Here is an 18,215-nt window from a genome sequence, read left to right on the forward strand (position 1 = left end):
GACGCTCGGCACGCTCCAGTTTGGCTCGTCTATTCGTCAGGTGACGCTAGGGAAACCCACCAAGAACGTAATGCCTGCCAAATGTGACAAGACCACAAAATAGACTGCAGCAATTGGGGAACAGCCATCCGGAAAAGTAAATACTACTCCAAACATTTCGTGTACTATTAACTTTTATCACATTGTAACGTCACATTTACAATATTAGCGTTTTAAGTTTTTTTTTTTTTGTTCTCAGTTTTACAGGTGAGATCTTGAGCCCGAGCCAGGAACCGATTCAGGCCTTAAATTTCAATCATTACTTTGGGTTCGGGTCTACAAAGAAGAAAAAAAAAGGACAGTCATACCTTGAGATACGAGCTTAATCCGTTCCGGGACTGAGCTCGTATGTCGATGTGCTCGTATCTCAAATCAACGTTTACCATAGAAATGAAGTAAATACCAGTTAATTCGTTCCCACCCTCTGAAAAAAACACCAAAAAACAGGATATTACAATGGAAAAACATATTTTAACTGGTTGTAATTCACCATCTACTAACAGAGTAACAAAGAATAATGATTAATACCCTTAAATCATTATTAGTAATATTTAATTAAAATTGGAAGACATCTTTCAACATAACTGCTTACAACTTGCAAGGAAAATCACTCCCAACGCGTCTTCGTTCGCAAGAGGATTCTGACCAGCGGCATACTCTTCGGTCCATTTAGCGGCACATAACCAAAACATTCAAAGCTAATCTGATTTAAACAATTGCATAAGCAAAAACAACTGTCTCAACTGTTTTGAACAATTTTATAAGCTTAGCATGATAAAGGTTATAAAAACAACTGTCACAACAATCTTTTTATCGGAACACCTGCGTAAGAATTTGCACAATAAGCATAAAAAGTGACCCGAGCGGATCGTAAATCTTTATAAGGTAAAATGCCGGCGTCCCAGAAAAAAACATTTATGAATCCTTCGTAGATCATTGCGAACTTGCATCTGGGTGCCTGGGTTGCAAGGTCTATCTCCCAGTAACAGTCCTTGAGGTGTTATGTCAACAAGCTGGAGCCAGCAGGGTGACCTCAAGTTTGTCCCAGTCTCAAATTAAAGACACTCTTATACAAAAGTAATTAAAATGCTATAATATCATCCTGAATTAATTCATAGCCTTATTACTTATTAAAAATACTTACAACACATATAGAAACATTCCAAAATAAATCCAACACATATCATCAGTATTTAATTGCCTTGTTTAATCAAATGAAACAAATACATCAAAGGCTTGAATACTTTTCTTGGTTGGAGCCTGAACAAACAACAACCAGCATTTCCACTTTTTCGTTTTCAGCACCACTTTTTTTTTATGAGCTTTCATAGAAAAGTATTTTTGTTTGTACTATAGAGCTACATTTACTTGAACATGAGTACAGGAGAGGGCGGTCGGAGGATGAGTGGTTAGCACGTCGGCCTCACAGTGGGTAACCTGGGTTCAAATCCAGGTCGGTCCACCTGTGTGGAGTTTGCATGTTCTCCCCGGGCCTGGGTATTCCGGTTTCCTCCCACATTCCAAAGACATTCATGGTAGGCTGATTGGATACTCTAAATTGCCCCTAGGTATGAGTGTGAGCGTGGATGGTCATTTTTCTCCTTGTGCCCTGTGATTGGCTGGCCACCAATTCAGGGTGTTCCCTGCCTCTGGCCTGAAGTCAGCTGGGATAGGCTCCAGCACCCCCCGCGACCCTAGTGAGGATAAAGCGGTTCAGAAAATGAGATGAGTACATGAGATGAATTAAAACTTTTTTTAAACTTATACTGGAAGTTTGGTTGTCTACTTTTACCACGCATCCATCTCACAGCTCAAGCTTGGTGAGAAACAACCTATAATTTGATGCGCTCACCACCACTTCTTGTCCATCCCTCATTTATTTACACACATATATATATAAATTTATTTTTTACTTTAGCGTGTTGTATGCAGTGTTTTGCGGTTTTGTAATATACACAATATTTTGACTTGTGGTATCAAGTCTTTTTCATGTAATAACTTTACAGTTTGAGGAATGTGCATTTCAAATGTGCATTTTTCCTGTCTGTTGAGTACAGAGGATAAATGACAAACTGCAAAAGAAAAAGAAAAAAAAGGTAGAGCCAACATAGGTGTGGCTCCACTGTCAGACTAACAACGACCTGAGGTTCGTCTCGCTGTAATCGCACAGAGCAAAGCCATGAACTGCCATTCTCTGTTGTTCCAATTTACTGTTAGAAGCTTTTCTTCTAAGCTGAATGCCCCATCAACATATTTGATGCTATACTTTTAAAATTTGTACGCGGATTATTGTTTTCCTCCTCTTTTGAACCATCATTCTGAAGAGATCATAAAAGGGAAAAAGGTTTGTGTTCACATTTTTAGTGCAATGAGCTATTTATTAATTGTTGTTTGGGGTATTCATAGGACTACATGTAAAAAAGACATTGGATGTTGTGTTTATTGCAAAACTGTAAACTAGTGAACAAAAAATCTGCAATTCCATTTTATGGGCATAACAATATCATCCACTACTTTACATCATAGCAGTGTTGTTTAACTCATTTATATCACAGACCATCTGCCTCTATAGAATTGAAAATCATGTAAATGTATAACTCTAATTATGTAAACAGTTGCCATATTTTGAAGTGAATTTGGAATCTGAATTTCAGAAAATAGAGTGGACTTCATATTTAAAAAAAAAAGTATGCCTAATTCATGTTTCCATAGATTGTGGCGATTATACATGAGCAATAAACATGATACAGCATATACAGTGCTGTTAGCTTTGGTCCTTTACCTTTGAGTCCTAAACCAATGTTTCCCAACCTTTTTGAGCCGCGGCACACTTTTTGCATTGAATAAATCTCAAGGGATACCACAATATGAAAATCTTTTCGTTTAAAACCATGTCGCCTATATTAACTATAGTCATTCTCACAAAGTTTTATCAGCAGGAATCACAAAATGATTCCAAAATCATTTTTTACACTGACCTAATGTCACCAAAAGTTGGTGTCTGCGGACCCTGAACAACTTCCGGTAAGATTGATGCAAAAATATTGAATGTCATGTTTTTAATCGCATAGTTTTGACTTTTCTGCAAATATTACTTGAATCTCCTAATATTTCTCAGAAAAAATGTGCTCACACAGAGTTGACGTCGGCCAAATCTGTTGCTCTAGAAACCAAACAACTTACAGTTAGAGGAAAAATAAGCCACAAAATTACTTTGACAATTTTAATCTTGTAATAGTATAATCTATCATTTAGCGTTCGTTAATATTTTGAGTTGAACCTTGTAATAGTTCAATTTTAATGTCGTTATATTCCTATTGTAATTTTTCTCTCTGAATATTACAATGTATGACTTGTTGCAATTTCCCAACCTGGGAAATACTGTCCTAAACTTTTAGTTTGACAAGTGACTTTTGTATCAACACAAGTGTAATTTCATTTCAGTTCGACTCTGTCATCAGTCGCCCAAGGAAATGTCGCCTGGCACGATACTCAGGCGTTGGTCCGTTTCTACATGTACCTGTCGCCACCTATTATTCCTACTGGCGCTGCTAATAGCAGTTCTGTTTTTCCACAACATAACCATCAAGAACCGTGACTGGAGACCTGGATGGTGGAAGCAGGACGATGCAAAAAAATGTTCAAGTAAGGCGTTAAAAGAAATCGAGGGGATGACTACTGTATCTCCCATGGTTACGAAAACAGAGGTGAGCCCTTACTTTGTGGCATACCCGTCTGAGTATCATTTTATCATCAATGAGCCCCACAAATGCAAAGAGGACCAACCTTTTTTGGTGCTGATGGTTCCCGTGGCACCCAGCAATAGACGCCATCGTGACATTATCCGCAGAACATGGGGAGGGCAAAGAGAAGTGCTGGGGAAGCGTATCACGGTCTTCTTTCTCCTGGGGCTACACACTGGGGAACCTGTTGAGCAACTTGCACAGCAGTTGCAGCAGGAGAGCAAAGAGCACCAAGATCTGATCCAGAGCAATTTTATGGACTGCTATAATAACCTGACCATCAAAAGCATGGTGATGCTCGAGTGGCTCGACTCTTATTGCTCTGGCAGCTCTTACGCCATGAAGATTGATTCTGATGTCTACCTCAATTTGAAAGTTCTCATCTCCATGCTGTTAAATGCCCCACAAATAAACTACATGACTGGATATGTGGCCACAGGGGCAGAGGTTTGTAGAAATTCCACCTCCAAGTGGTATCTCCCAGCACATATTTACCCTCAGCCTTTCTACCCATCGTATGTTCTGGGTTTGGGTTATGTTCTGTCTTTGGATCTGCCTAAAAAACTTGTGGAAGCTTCCAGACATGTCAAGGCAATTTACATTGAAGATGTGTACTTGGCGTTGTGTGGTGAGTACATGGGCATCCATCCCACAAATCCACCTGATTGGAATTACTTCCACATCAATCCTCTGCCCTACAATCGTTGTACTTATTCCAAACTTGTCGCCATCACCTTGGGTGAAGATACAGATCTCGAATGCATTTGGAAAGACTTGGAAAGACGAGAGGGAGAGCTCTGCTGATTGGAGTATCACCCCAAAGTATGACTTCCACTATTACTACATAAAGTTTTGTTCTGGCCTTTTTCTGAATGTACATTCAGCACTTCAAAAGACTCAATATTTACGAGCAATTTGAGATACGAGGAAAATTCCGAGCAAATATTTGCCCTGAGATAATGAGACAAATTTGAGTTACAAGCATTCGAGACAGCCAAGTAGCCGAGTATGGGAGGGGCTGCTTATGATAACAGCGTACTGTCGTTGTCGCCGCATCACCCTCGCTTAAAAGTATCTACGAGCTCTGGATGTACAGGTTGCATTTTTTTACGGGGTTTTTTTTGCGTTAATCAGTGCAAAATGAAGGGAATCACTATGGCTCCAAAGCAAGCCGGTGCAATGAGGGGTAGTGAGAAGAAAACGCCTATGATGATAATCGACACCAGCTGAACCCTTCAAAGTGAGTCGTGGCTGGTTCAATAATTTTAAAAAACAAAATGGGATACACTCGGTTCTGAGGCATGGAGAAGCAGGAACTCTGCCTGGAAAGCCGCGGTGGAATACATTAATATCTTTGCCTCAGTTATTGCGCAAGAAGGTTTATTTAGTGTAATGTAAGATTAAAACTTATTTTTAAGTGTGTGTATAGTAATTGAAGTTAATTTAAGTTAAATTTAAAGTTCATGTTAAGCTACAAGCGCATCCGTCAAGTCTCTCTCCTGTCCTTGCTCTCTCTCTGTCTCTCGTCTGCGTACTCCGTTTCTGTCCGTCTATCATAACCACTAGATAGGTACGTATTTGTTTGTGAGTCGGTGGTGATTTACACGCAATAAAAGGATGTTTTTCCATTGTAATATCCTGTTTTAGGTGTTTTTTCAGATGGTGGGAACTAAATAATTTGTATTTAGTTCATTTCTATGGGAAAATTTGATTTGAGATACAAGTAAATTGACATACGAGCTCGGTCCCGGAATGCATTAAGCTCCTATCTCAAGGTATTATACTTTAAGCACTTGTTTTTCAAATCTTTCTGTATCCTACTCTTTCTATGGTTTCATAATTAGAGGATTTTTTTTTACTATAAGCTAAATGCTCTACATTTTGCAAGAAGGCGGTGTGTTCTAATGTTTGTCTCTGAGACAAAACTACCTCATTTTTAATGAGCTCCTCTGTAGTTTTCCGTTTTATTTTTATATTAATGAGTGGCAAGACCTTTGATGTTGCCTAATGGAAATCTTTGAATAGTAGCACTCAGTTACAATAGAATAGATGTACCATGTTTATGAATTTGCAATTTGAACAAAAATGAAACATTAAATGGCCTATGCAGCCCTCAAATGGTTGTTCCTCTGGACAAAAAAAACTCAACTATTGTACAGCGTTCGTCTTGTGATTTTTAAGTGTTTCAACTTGTCATGCTATTTCAACAACCTGCATTCAAGTCAGGCAGGAACCAGCCCACCCTGTGATGACTGTTGTTTGTTTGAAACCACTGAACTGGCAGGGAAAGGGTCTTGCCAGGTGACAGGGTAAATACATAAATAAACCGCCCCACTGGGAAACAAAGCCAATGTGAAGATATGAAAAAATGTCTCTAGATGGTATAGCTCAGATTTTCATTTAGCAGACAAGCAGTTACTTACTTATCTGATGGAACCATTTGAATGTTTCGACAAGACTAGACCTGCATTTGCAGTGTCACCTATATTTAGCCATGTGGGTGGGGTAAAGACATGAAAAAGACTTGTTCACTTGGCACATTCAGCTCAAGTGTTTAAGGGCATAGCCTTTTTAAATAAAGACACTTTGATTGTATAGGAGTACATTTTATTCCATAGTTAATTTTTAACCTTCCCTGACAATCACATCCCACTGGTATTTGTAGACAGCTGTTTATTAGTTTCAATGTTCCAGAACTGATCTTAGCTTTACCTTTTTAACAGTGATAAATAGCACCTAACATTTTTATGAATGTTTTATGCCTCACAGTTCTTTTGTCGAGGGTTCGATCCCAGGTTGGTCTTCACTGTGTGGCGTTAGGGTTTGGGCATGTTTTCCCTGGGTTTTCTCCGAATACTCCGGTTTCCTCCAACATTCCAAAACATGCAGGGAATAGGCTGATTGAACACTCTAAATTCCCCCTAGGTATGAGTGTGAGTGTGAACGGTTGTCCGTCTCCTTGTGCTCTGTGTTTAGTTGGCTACCGATTCAGGATGTCCCCCGTCTGGTGCCCGCAGTTAGCTGGGATAGCTTCCAGCACCCCCCGCGACCCTTGAGGATGATTAATCTCAAATTAGAGTTGTATTGCATACTCAATTGTCTAAATTGTCCAATGCCTCTGGCTTTAAGCTTAATATTAATAAATCTGAAATATTACGCTGGTATGGCATTGAAGAGCAATTTATATTTGATATTCCAGTCATTGAAATTGGTAAATATTTAGTTAATTGTTCATATATAATCAAAAACCTATCTTAGAAGCAGCATTTTAGGCTTTCTTCAAGAATCCAAAAAGCTAACTTAATATTCAATATATATAACCTTTTGATTTATGGAAGAATAGGGAGATAGTCAATTGGAAAGTAACTCTACAACGACTATAATAAAAAATAAATAAATATAAATACCGGATTACAGGAAGTGTGTTTATGTTCTGGAGATATTTTATTTTGTTTGACTTTTCGGAACTTGGATTGTTTTTGTCTCTTGGAACATTGGGTTTCCAATCAAGTTTTTCTGTAACCTGAATATTTTGTATGTAGAAGCATTTGTAAGTAGAGGTATCACTGTAGTATTCTCATCTATTCTACAGTGGTAAGCACTGCTGAGGCCTAGTTGACTTGAGGCATGCAAAATCAAAGAATTTACATTAGTTCATTAGATCAAACCACACCAAATTGATTATCATTTTTAATAATTATTATGCTACTGGTTTAAGAGCCCTTAACATTTATTGGCTTCTTAATCACAAGCCAAGTGTATCTTGAGCGGCTGGTTGTGGCTATTGTTTACTTCGTGGTCAGAGAGTTTTACATTTGAGAAGATGTCAAATTGTATATTTATATTTCACAATCGAGTATATACTGAAAAATAGTCCAGTCATTTATTTATACGCTAATCCTTAGGTGAATTCTCAAGTGATTTTAACATTTATTATAGGTCGTTGTTCTGTTGCACGACCAACGACTTGCTACTGAAAATGTTCTAACATTGAACAGCACAAAATGTTCGAGAGTTAAATGTGCTACTGCACTTTATCAAAAAACTTGGTCTCAGTCGCAAGTAACACAAAGTTTGTCCTATAGTGCATGTGTTTTTATGAATGGAAGCGTGTGTGTGTGTGATTGGTGTCCCTGAACGCCTCACGGTGAGTTGCACCTATTTAACATTCAAGCCTGAGCATCCGCAGGTTGTTGCGCAAGCGCAGCCCATTGAGAAAGCATGAATGCCAAAAGAGGGGAGCACTGGGAGCGAGTGAACGAGACTGGAAGAGGGGACAGGACTGGCAGGAGAAGCCCCAGCGGAGCCGGTAAGGCCGACATGGACGGCCCGCCGCGTGACCGGATGACCCGGGTCCCGGACCGCGTGACACTAAAGAAGGAGATCGGCCTGCTGAGTGCCTGCACCATCATCATCGGTGAATTGTGTACTCGTCGTCGTTAGTCGACTAGTTTTTTCTCTGACAACATAAAATAGAAGTTATCATTCCTACTTGCTCACTTTCTCCTGAGCATCATCCTGACTGAGTCTTTTGTGCGAGTGGGAATCACACAAAAAGGTTGTGTTCTTTTAACGTAGGATCCGCTTCAGACCACATCGTGTACTCAGCATGTGCTAAACACATTCAAAAAGGAGTCAAAGGATGCTTCTAAAAAGATGTTAAAAGCATTATTTTTGCTTACCTTGCCTTCATTCACAGTGCTGTATTACTACTATTGCCGCATTTACTCGCATATAAGCCACTGCCGCGTGTAAGCCGAACCCTTAAAATTGCCTTTAAAATGCCTTAAAATTGCCTTAAAATTGTTGAATTTTATTTTATTTGCTAGAGTGTTTGGAATCCACTGGAACCAACCCCAGAAAGATACAATCAATCAAGATACAATCTGGTCATTAAATATGGTCTCCCATAAGTGACAGGCAAAAAGTTGACTCATACACTGTCACGTTAGGCCAATGAGGAGGTCTGCTGGAAGAAGCAGCACCTGACTGCAATCAACTGATTTACAGTTGTAAGAGAATTCTCGAGAGCAATGATCCAGTCTGTTTTCCATATCTCCTTCCCCTACCACACCTGAATCAAATGATCAACTCATCAGCAAGCTGTCCAGAAGCTTCATACCGATCCCGATTATTTGATTCAGGTGTGTTGGTGGAGGGAGACATGGAAAAACAGACCGGATAGGGCCTGCGGACTTGGCCACGTCTGGGTTAATACGTCCACCCCAAAGTTCTAAAATCGAGGGTCCAATCCCCGGTAGGTTCCAACCCCCTACACAAAAACCAAAAAAAACATGCATGGTAGCCTGGTTAAACAGTAAATTGTCCCTAGGTATAAGCCTGAGGGTGAATGGTTGGTTGTCTCGTTGTGCCCTACGATTGGCTGGCCAACAATTCAGAGTGTCCTCCGCCTACTGCCCATAGTTGGCTGTAATAGACTATAGCACACCTGTGACCCTTTTGAAGATGGATATTAATTCAACTTCCTTCTATTCCTCAATTTATTTTTCATGCCATTTGTTAAATACCTTCCAACAATCCCAACCTTTTAGATATCTTTAATCATTTTACTATAACTGTTTTTTCAGCTACTTTAAATGTTTTCTCGAAATTACTTCATATTGTTTTAATTTCTTGTTGAATTTGTGTACACTGTTGCAGCAACAGAGCTTATCCTTCTATCCACAGCCTTCTAGTATTTTGAAATTGTTATTCTAACAGGGTAGTTAACGCGTCAGCCTCACAGTCGGGGATCTGGGTTCAAATCCAGGGTGGTCCACCTGTGTGGAGTTTGCATGTTCTCTCCGGGCTTGCGTAGGTTTTCTCCCGGTAGTCTGGTTTCTTCCCACATTTCAAAGACGTGCATGGTAGGCTGATTGGACACTCTAAATTGCCCCTACGTATGAGTGTGGGCGTGAATGATTGTTTGTCTCCTTGTGCCCTGCGATTGGCTGGCCACCAATTCAGCCTCTGGCCCGTCAGCTGGGATAGGCTCCAGCACACCTCGCCACCCTAGTGAGGATAAAGCGGTTCACAAAATGAGATGAGATAAACACACTAGAAGATTAAGTGTCTTCCTTCTTTATCGTCAGGCAACATCATCGGATCGGGCATCTTCATTTCGCCTAAAGGCGTTCTGGAGCACTCGGGTTCGGTGGGCGCAGCACTACTGGTGTGGATGTTGGGCGGCGGCATCGCCGCTCTGGGCTCATTATGCTACGCCGAACTAGGTGTCGCCATCCCCAAGTCGGGCGGTGATTACGCTTATGTCACCGAGATCTTCGGAGGCCTTTTAGGGTCAGTTGATGTTCCTTCCTTTGTTTCTTGTTTTTGATTGGACTGATATTGAACTATGTTTTTTACTGTTGTCATAGCAACATGCTTCTGTATGAAATCAACTGCTCAGCCTGACTCAAATGGTTTAACCAATGAACTCGCACTGAAATGGCAGAGTTGCTATTCTGTGACACCCTCAGATTCCTGTTACTGTGGAGCGCTGTGGTGATCATGTACCCAACCACCCTGGCCGTCATCGCCCTCACCTTCTCCAGCTATGTGCTGCAGCCTGTCTTCCCCGAGTGTGCGCCGCCGTACGCTGCCACGCGAGTTCTGTCAGCCACCTGTCTCTGTGAGTCACCTCGGTCAACCTTTTGTCAGATAAAACAAACACCAATCACACTTTGAACAAATAATGTATTTGTCATGGTGGTGACTTGGGTTTGTTAATAATGATTGTATTATACAGCTGACTAGGAGCGAGCGTTAAAACTCAACATTCTGGTCAGAAACCAAACAGCAGTGTTTTCTTTGTCTTTTGGGGAGTCACTGAAGATAATGAGGGCTACATTTGTCTGAACCGGGTTCATAATTCTGTACTGTGTGCTTTACAATTGACGAGTTAAGAATGCAGTCCACCTTTCGCTCAATATCAGTTTTTTCAGTATATTCTTCTGCACACTACCAATGCCTCCATGTCCATCCACACGTCTCTTTGAAACAGTGGCCAAAAGTTACCCTTCTGGGCAGCGCCAGGTGAAAGGTGATCGTTGTCTCCTTCAGGGTGAGGGAAGCGATGGTGCTGGTGGCGGTTTTGGGGTTTCTGGTGGGGCGGTCACATTTTGTTGGTCCTTCGAAACGGAAACAATCCTTCTGGCGAGGCTGACAAGCATTTCTTTGTGCCGGAGAGCCAGGCCACCGTGAGTGCCCATGACACTGATGGATGAGCCCCAAGCAAAGAGCATTCCTCAAACCATGGAGACCCAACCGCTCCCCACAACACCAGGAAGCCACACCAACCACACAGCCATGATGCCGGAATGAAGCAGATGATGACAGTGGATAACAAACGTGTCATGAATACTGTTTCTTTCTGGTATCCAAAATGAACTGCTCACTCTGGAACCCTAGTGGATACCCCCGCCCCATAGGTTTGTGTTGAGATTTTGGCTCTTCAATGTCAAGGTCAATGCCTGGCTCCGTACACTGCACTGCATAAATTACATGTTGAATTTGCTTCTTGAGATTCCATGCTTTGTGTGAAACAGCCTTTGTCTGAAGTTGTTGCTTGGTTTGAAATAATATATGTTCTTTAACTGTACTATAGTAACCTTTTGTGTTTCCCAAACATTTAAGAAACCAAAAACAGGACAAATTTCAATCAGAATCAATTACATTCTAAAAGAAACATGGATGTAAATATCGAAAAGAAAGGTGGGCACGAATGTTCGATTGAAGTACAGGAAGGGTAAATGCGAAGAGTGCAATGAAGAAATGTGAGGGAGTTGAACATTGTACAAGGGGTGTGTGAGTAGGAAAAAGGTGGTTCCTCACTGTGTGGAGTTTGCATGCTTTCCCCGGGTTTGCGAGGGTTTTCTCTGGGTGCTCTGGTTTCCTCCCACTTTCCAAACGTGCACGGTAGGCTGGTTGGACACTCTGAATTGCCCCAATGTATGAGTGTGAGCGTGAATGGTAGTCCATCTCCTTGTGCCCTGCGATTGGCTCGCCACTAATTCAGGGTGTCCCCTGGCTGGTGCCTGAAGTCAGCTGGGATAGGCTTCAGCACCCCGTGATTCAGAAAATTAATTAATGAATGTACTAGATTCCTTGACAATGTTTCCAGATGCTCATTCGGGGCCCAGGTAGTATGTAGCAATTCATTTCATTCATTCACCTTCTGTACTGCTTATCCACACACAAGGGTTGCCAGGGGTGTTGGAGCCTATCGCAGCCAACACAGGCAGCAGACGAGGAAGAGCCCACATTTCCTGCCAGCCAATCGCAGGGCACAATTAAACAGACAGCCACACACTCACAATCGCACCGCTACTGAATGGGAATTGAACCCAGACTGCCCACACCAAAGTCAGGCAGAATAACCTCTACGCTATCGGTTTAATCATTCCAAACTAATATTAGAGTCTGTTGTCCTAAAAAAAAAAAGCACTTTGACGCAGAATGCATTGAGAAAAGGTGATGAAGAAGTTACTCATTGGGAATAGCTTATTATGCTAGTGAGTTTTTATCTGCCTGTGTGTATATGTGTGTGTGTGTGTGTCCAACGTATGTGTGTATCCACCAGTGTTGCTGACGTGGGTTAACTGCTGCAGTGTGCGCCTGGCTACCAGGATCCAGGACGTGTTCACAGTTGGTAAACTGCTGTCGTTGGGCCTCATCATTGCAGTTGGGATGGTCCAAATTTTCAACGGTGAAAAATCTTTCTTACATGGTTTTCTCTATTTTCTATGGTGAGACTTCCCGGTCCTCATGTCTTCTTGGCGTCTTTTTGTCAACTTTGTAGGGAATTTTGAGGCGCTGACTCCTCAGATGGTCTTCTCCATGGATCGGACTCCCTCAGTGGGGCAGATGGCTCTGGCCTTCCTGCAAGCCTCCTTTGCCTTCAGTGGATGGAACTTTCTTAATTATGTCACGGAGGAAGTGGTGGATCCAAGAAGGTGAATGCAGTTGCTAATACATTACAATACATCATTTCATTACTTGATCAAGTATTAATTTTTTCATGTCCAACAGCCAAATTGTGATAATTCACAAAAGTTGAATGGTGGCAAAAAACTGATAATTGAAGACGTTTCGAACCAAAAGTACCTTCAACTATAAATCTTCTGTTTGGAGTTCCCTTATTCATTTCTTATTTGTTGTTGCTGTTCAAAGCTGGGACTGGCGGGTGTCTTTTTTGCAGTGTGATACTTTGTGCAGATTTTGCAGATTACCAAGAGCTGGATAAATGACAACTTTGATTTTGATAGTTTCATATTTACTCTCTCCTCCTGTTGGTGGCGTCCTCAGGAACCTCCCGCGCGCCATCTACATCTCCATCCCTTTGGTAACACTGGTCTACACACTGACCAACATGGCCTACTTTTCGTCCATGTCTTCCGAAGAGCTACTTTCTTCCAATGCCGTTGCTGTCGTGAGTATTTCTAGCCTGTTAGCATTAATGCTAACTTTCTTGGATGATTGCCTTCAGCCACTTCTCTTGGTGTTTGAAAAGGTTTAGAGAGGCAGATCTGATTGACCTTGTCGTTTAGACTTTCGGAGAGAAGCTGCTGGGCGTGTTCTCCGTCATCATGCCCATCTCCGTGGCACTGTCAACGTTCGGCGGCATCAATGGCTACTTGTTCACTTCGTCCAGGTGAGTGCCAATTTTTATCATTGGCTTTCGCACAGCGCCATAAGTGCTGACTACTGTTTTATCGGTAGGCTGTGTTTCTCAGGTGCCAGGGAGGGCCACCTACCTAGCTTGCTGGCCATGATCCATGTCAAAAAATGCACACCCATCCCTGCTCTGCTGGTTTGCGTACGTTTTACCTGACTTTTGCCACAAAGCCATGTCGCTTGATGACATCTCTCGTTGAAGTGTGCTCTTATGTGTTTGCAGTGCACAGCCGCAATGGTCATCTTGTGTATTGGGGAGACACACAATTTAATCAACTATGTGTCATTCATCAACTACCTGTCGTATGGCGTCACCATCGCAGGCCTGCTCTTCTACCGCTGGAAAAAGCCCAACCTCTTCCGCCCTATAAAGGTTGTATAGTCGATTCTTTTTAGATTTTTTTGTAACTTGAACATGCAGTCTTGCAGGTCTACCTTTGCCTGATGATCTCATTATATAGTTTGTTACCTGTGTTATACTTTCTTCTTTATTTTCTTTTGTAATACCGTACTTACGAATGACTAATATTCATTGTATCGATTTGTTCTCATGCTGTTTTAGCTGTTGCTTAGCAATACAAATTGAGACTAGGATTCTGATTTCGGGTCACCAAACTGTTCAAACCGGAGTCACATTCTAAAAAATCTAACCCATGGCAAATTCAAAACCACATCCAAAAGCGGTGTAGATCGTATTTGAAAATACTTTCTTGGATGCAACTTGGCATCTTATATGAATTGTGATGAAACCCAAAACATCTGAGATGGTCACTGTTGAACCCTTTGATTTATGAGTTACACTTTCCTGTACTCTATATGAATATTATATTACGGGTCTGGGAAATGCCAAAACATAAATTGACTCGAAAGTCTCTAGTCTTCCATTCAGAAAATAAGCCCAGTAGCTACAAAACAAAAACACAATTCCTGATATATCTGTTTCAGAATCAAGGGTTATAAATGGGCCCTATTTGCTTCTTCAGTGATGTGCACACTGAACACGCAACTAGGGCACTAAATTTGGAAAAGGGGAATTGAATATCCAGACTTTTTTGCGTGAAAGGGAAACATGAGTGTAATTGCATAGTGGCCAGGGACCAAGTGACGGTACTCGGACGTTTGGTCGCCGGACGTTTGGTCGCCCGGACGTTTGTTCGCCCGGACGTTTGTTCGCCCGGACGTTTGTTCGCCCGGACGTTTGTTCGCCCGGACGTTTGGTCGCCCGGACGTTTGGTCGCCGGACGTTTGACAACATGACAGAGTTTACTGTTGAAACCAGCTCTCAAAATTATATTCATGAGAGAGAGTTTAATATCTAAATATCTAATGTTGAAACCACCTCTCAAAATTATAGTCACCCGGGCGACCAAACGTCCGGCGACCAAACGTCCGGGCGACCAAACGTCCGGGCGACCAAACGTCCGGGCGACCAAACGTCCGGGCGACCAAACGTCCGGGCGACCAAACGTCCGGGCGACCAAACGTCCGGGCGAACAAACGTCCGGGCGAACAAACGTCCGGGCGACCAAACGTCCGGGCGACCAAACGTCCGGGCGACCAAACGTCCGGGCGACCAAATGTCCGGCGACCAAACGTCCGGTCACGCCAAGTGACAATATCCTAACCATCCCATAGGTTTGTGGTGACAGAGATATTCTATATCATTCAATTATTAATGCCTACTGTTTTTTTTTCTTAATGTCTCGTGAATGGCACCCCTGCAGGTGCATTTGCTGGTGCCCGTGTGTTACCTGATGTTCTGGGCGCTGCTGCTGGGCTTCAGTCTATACTCAGAGCCTCTTGTGTGTGGTGTGGGCCTTGTCATCATGCTCACTGGAGTTCCTGTCTACATTCTGGGGGTCCATTGGAGAGCAAAACCAAAGTGTGTCAACCGCTTCATTGGTGAGTTATCATTCCAACAAATCTTCATGCCTCTGTTGCACCTTTTTTTGAATGATTTGAAGACATCAAAACAAAGCTATAGATGTTTTGCGAGGGAAAAAAACGTACCGTATTTTCCGGATAATACGTCACAATTTTTGTCAGTTTGGCAAGGGGTGCGACTTGTGTGAAATGATTCACACATTATCATATCATTTCCCATGTTATTTTTGCACTGAACCGGAAGAGGATAATGTAGGCCTGTGTTGATAATTTCAACATTGGGGGTGGGTGGATTTTTGGCTATTGGCCCAGGAGAGGTCGCCACGGCAAACTCGTGGAATTGCCTGTAACTTTTTTAAAGGTAAGAAAAAATAGATATATTCAGCCTGCTATTGCTTCTATTCTTATTTTTACTATTTTCTTTGTTTTGGATTTTATCAAATAAAAGTTAGCCCAAAAATGTGACTCCGGTGCGACTTAAAGGTTTTCCTAAAAAGTTTGTCCGATTGCTGTCAAATCTTAACATGTGATCTATACAAATTTATGGTGTGTTTACAAAAAGTAACTATCAGAACAATACATGATTGCAGTCTGTTTGAACTGTAATCTTATTATTGTTATCACACAGAGACAGCGACATCTGTGGGCCAGATGTTGTGTTTCGTGGTTTTTCCTCAGTTGGACCCCATTGAGATCACCGCGACTTCTCAGTGGAAAGAGCCATCGTCCAGTTTGCCTCCTAAATCCTAAAAATGCAAGATAGCACCACGTCCTGATTTTTGCAGGAGCATCCATTTGTGACATTTATGGACTTTTCAGATGACTGGAGAGTTGTTCATGATTTCTTGAAAACACAGCGTCCAACTTGTCTCCATTCTCTCCTCTTCTGGAATAGGAAGAAGTCATGATTCTTGTGAAAGCCGCTTTTCATTATTCAAGTTTTAAAAAAACAAAAAAACCTTTGTATCGGACATCTAAATGCAGAGAAACATCAAATTAATCTGTTTTCTAGACATTTTCATCATGTTAAACTGCTGCTTTAGCTCGGCATTTCATCGGATTTCTAGCTAAATTAATTAGCTACGTCATATTGATTTTATTGAATCGAAGCAGCTATTTTACACCTGAAAAGTGTCACACCACTTCACCAAACAAAAAAAAAACGTCATGAAAAGCATAATACACAGGTACTATAATGATATTGTTTCAATTATACTCACAAATAGATGTACCTAAGATAAAATATGGGCCTTTTCAGTTGAATGGTAACAGATGCATATATCAATATATACATTACTTTGATATTTTACTAAATAACATTAGCCAGTTCACTTGGCTAGTTAATTAGCCAGTAAGATTAAAGTCCCTGTAAAGCACTGGTGTCAAAGTGACGGCCCCGGGACGAAATCTGGCCTGGCGCATCATTTTGTGCGGCCCGAGAAAGTCAATCATGAGTGTCGACTTTCTGTTTCATGATCAAATATTTCCTGTTTATACCGTATTTAAATCAACAAATGCAATTTTTAAATCCAAAATTGCATTTTTTTTGTTTGTGTTTTTTTATTTTTTAAATCTTGTTTTAAATCTAAAAATGAATATATAAAAATATTTTGTTTTCCACTTTAGTATTGAGCATAATTAAAAATATCTCGTTTCCTTTTGAAATGAAAAACAAATGATTAAAAGATATTTCCCTTAATAAGAACAAACTCAAATAAACATTGTTTTAGGTCTATAACAAACTGAATATTTATCCAGTTCTTCTAATCCGATATTTTGTTAAATATTTTAATATTATATCTAAAATGTTTCCTCTTTCTCTATTAAAAAAAGATTCAAATATATGATAGATTTAATATTTGCCCACTTTTCTGATTTAAAAAAATGTAAATAAATGTAAAAAATCCACTACAAGAAAATAATTGCTCTTAAGAGGCTCAAAGTGAATATTTGTACTAATTTTAATTTTAAAAAATGATCTCTCCATGATCGGAAAAGCAATCTATTCATTAATTGATTAATTTTGGCAGCCTAGCTGGAAGACATTACGCCCCTCCAGATAAAAGCAAAACTACGATGTGGCCCGCGACAAAAAAATGATTTTGACACCCCTCCTGTAAAGTGTAAAGAAAAGCAGCATATGCTTCAGCTCACAAGCTCTTGTTTTTTTAGCATGGTGTATTTTATTTTGTTTTAACTGAATGACTAATACAAAGGTGTCTTTTCTATTGTATGTATATAGCCCAGCGGTCCCCAACCTTTTTCTGACCGCGGACCGGTAAAGCTCTTTCTATTTCCTTGCGGACCAGCCAATTGGGAGGGCGACAACTTAAGACAAAATTGTGTGGTGTGGGGTTGATGCACAAACGAAACCCACATGATGGCAAAAAACAAGTCCCAAGCATAATAGCAATTATTTGTTATTATTACTATCATTATATTGTTGTTATGGTTATTATTACTATTATTGTTATTATTATTGCTATTATTATTATTGTTATTGTTGTTATCATTACTATTAATATTATTATTATAACAGCTTTTCTCATTTCAAGTAGGAAGGCGATATTGAAAACGTTAATATTTTTTACTCTGATGGACCGGCACTAGGTAGCTCGCGGACCGGTACCGGTCCACGAGACGGTGGTTGGGGACCACTGATATACGTAGCCTATTCAATTGCATTCAATCAAATGTGTCAGGATGGAGGTTCTCACTGAATTGGTTCTATGCTGTCAAATCTCACTCATTTTAAAGAGAAAATAAAGCACATTTGTTTATGCTTATGGAAAGCGTTTACATTTACGACATCATTCTTTTGGATTATTTATTCTGTAATTGACAGTAGAATTGAGGAGACCTATTAGCATGTTTCCC

General features: G+C 40.8%; 3 protein-coding genes across 4 annotated transcripts in view; all 3 read left to right on the forward strand.

The window, feature by feature from the left end:
* Nucleotides 1-1,905, forward strand: part of LOC144070957 (uncharacterized) — a 14,403-nt gene extending 12,498 nt beyond the window's left edge. The window contains exons 14-15 of one of the 2 annotated variants that reach the window (XM_077595554.1): nt 1-136; nt 239-1,905. The exon at nt 1-136 is cut by the window's left edge and continues 47 nt beyond it. In XM_077595554.1, the coding sequence (XP_077451680.1) occupies nt 1-103 (103 nt within the window). In that variant the 3' untranslated portion in view covers nt 104-136; nt 239-1,905. The other variant, XM_077595555.1, reaches the window with a different exon arrangement.
* Nucleotides 1,906-1,983: 78 nt separating this feature from the next.
* Nucleotides 1,984-6,322, forward strand: LOC144070958 (beta-1,3-galactosyltransferase 1-like). Its single transcript, XM_077595556.1, has 2 exons — nt 1,984-2,383; nt 3,484-6,322. Exon 2 carries the CDS (start codon nt 3,513-3,515, stop codon nt 4,584-4,586), a length of 1,074 nt encoding a protein of 357 aa, XP_077451682.1. The 5' UTR covers nt 1,984-2,383; nt 3,484-3,512; the 3' UTR covers nt 4,587-6,322.
* A 1,287-nt stretch (nt 6,323-7,609) lies between these two features.
* On the forward strand, nt 7,610-18,137 carry LOC144071209 (asc-type amino acid transporter 1-like). Its single transcript, XM_077596104.1, has 11 exons — nt 7,610-8,199; nt 9,875-10,079; nt 10,259-10,410; nt 12,361-12,486; nt 12,580-12,733; nt 13,086-13,209; nt 13,328-13,431; nt 13,500-13,596; nt 13,678-13,827; nt 15,179-15,356; nt 15,967-18,137. Exons 1-11 carry the CDS (start codon nt 8,004-8,006, stop codon nt 16,086-16,088), a joined length of 1,608 nt encoding a protein of 535 aa, XP_077452230.1. The 5' UTR covers nt 7,610-8,003; the 3' UTR covers nt 16,089-18,137.
* The last annotated feature ends 78 nt before the right edge of the window (nt 18,138-18,215 follow it).

Source organism: Stigmatopora argus, chromosome 3, assembly GCF_051989625.1.
Source record: "Stigmatopora argus isolate UIUO_Sarg chromosome 3, RoL_Sarg_1.0, whole genome shotgun sequence".
NCBI classification, from domain to species: Eukaryota; Metazoa; Chordata; class Actinopteri; order Syngnathiformes; family Syngnathidae; genus Stigmatopora; species Stigmatopora argus.

What these genes read in the sequence shown, in the direction of transcription:
- LOC144070958 (XM_077595556.1), top strand. Translation starts at nt 3,513, where the DNA reads ATGTCGCCTGGCACGATACTCAGGCGTTGGTCCGTTTCTACATGTACC.
- LOC144071209 (XM_077596104.1), top strand. Translation starts at nt 8,004, where the DNA reads ATGAATGCCAAAAGAGGGGAGCACTGGGAGCGAGTGAACGAGACTGGA. An exon ending in TCCCTGCTCTGCTGGTTTGC is followed by an intron (nt 13,597 to 13,677) that starts GTACGTTTTACC and finishes ATGTGTTTGCAG; the next exon opens with TGCACAGCCGCAATGGTCAT. An exon ending in GTGTGTCAACCGCTTCATTG is followed by an intron (nt 15,357 to 15,966) that starts GTGAGTTATCAT and finishes GTTATCACACAG; the next exon opens with AGACAGCGACATCTGTGGGC.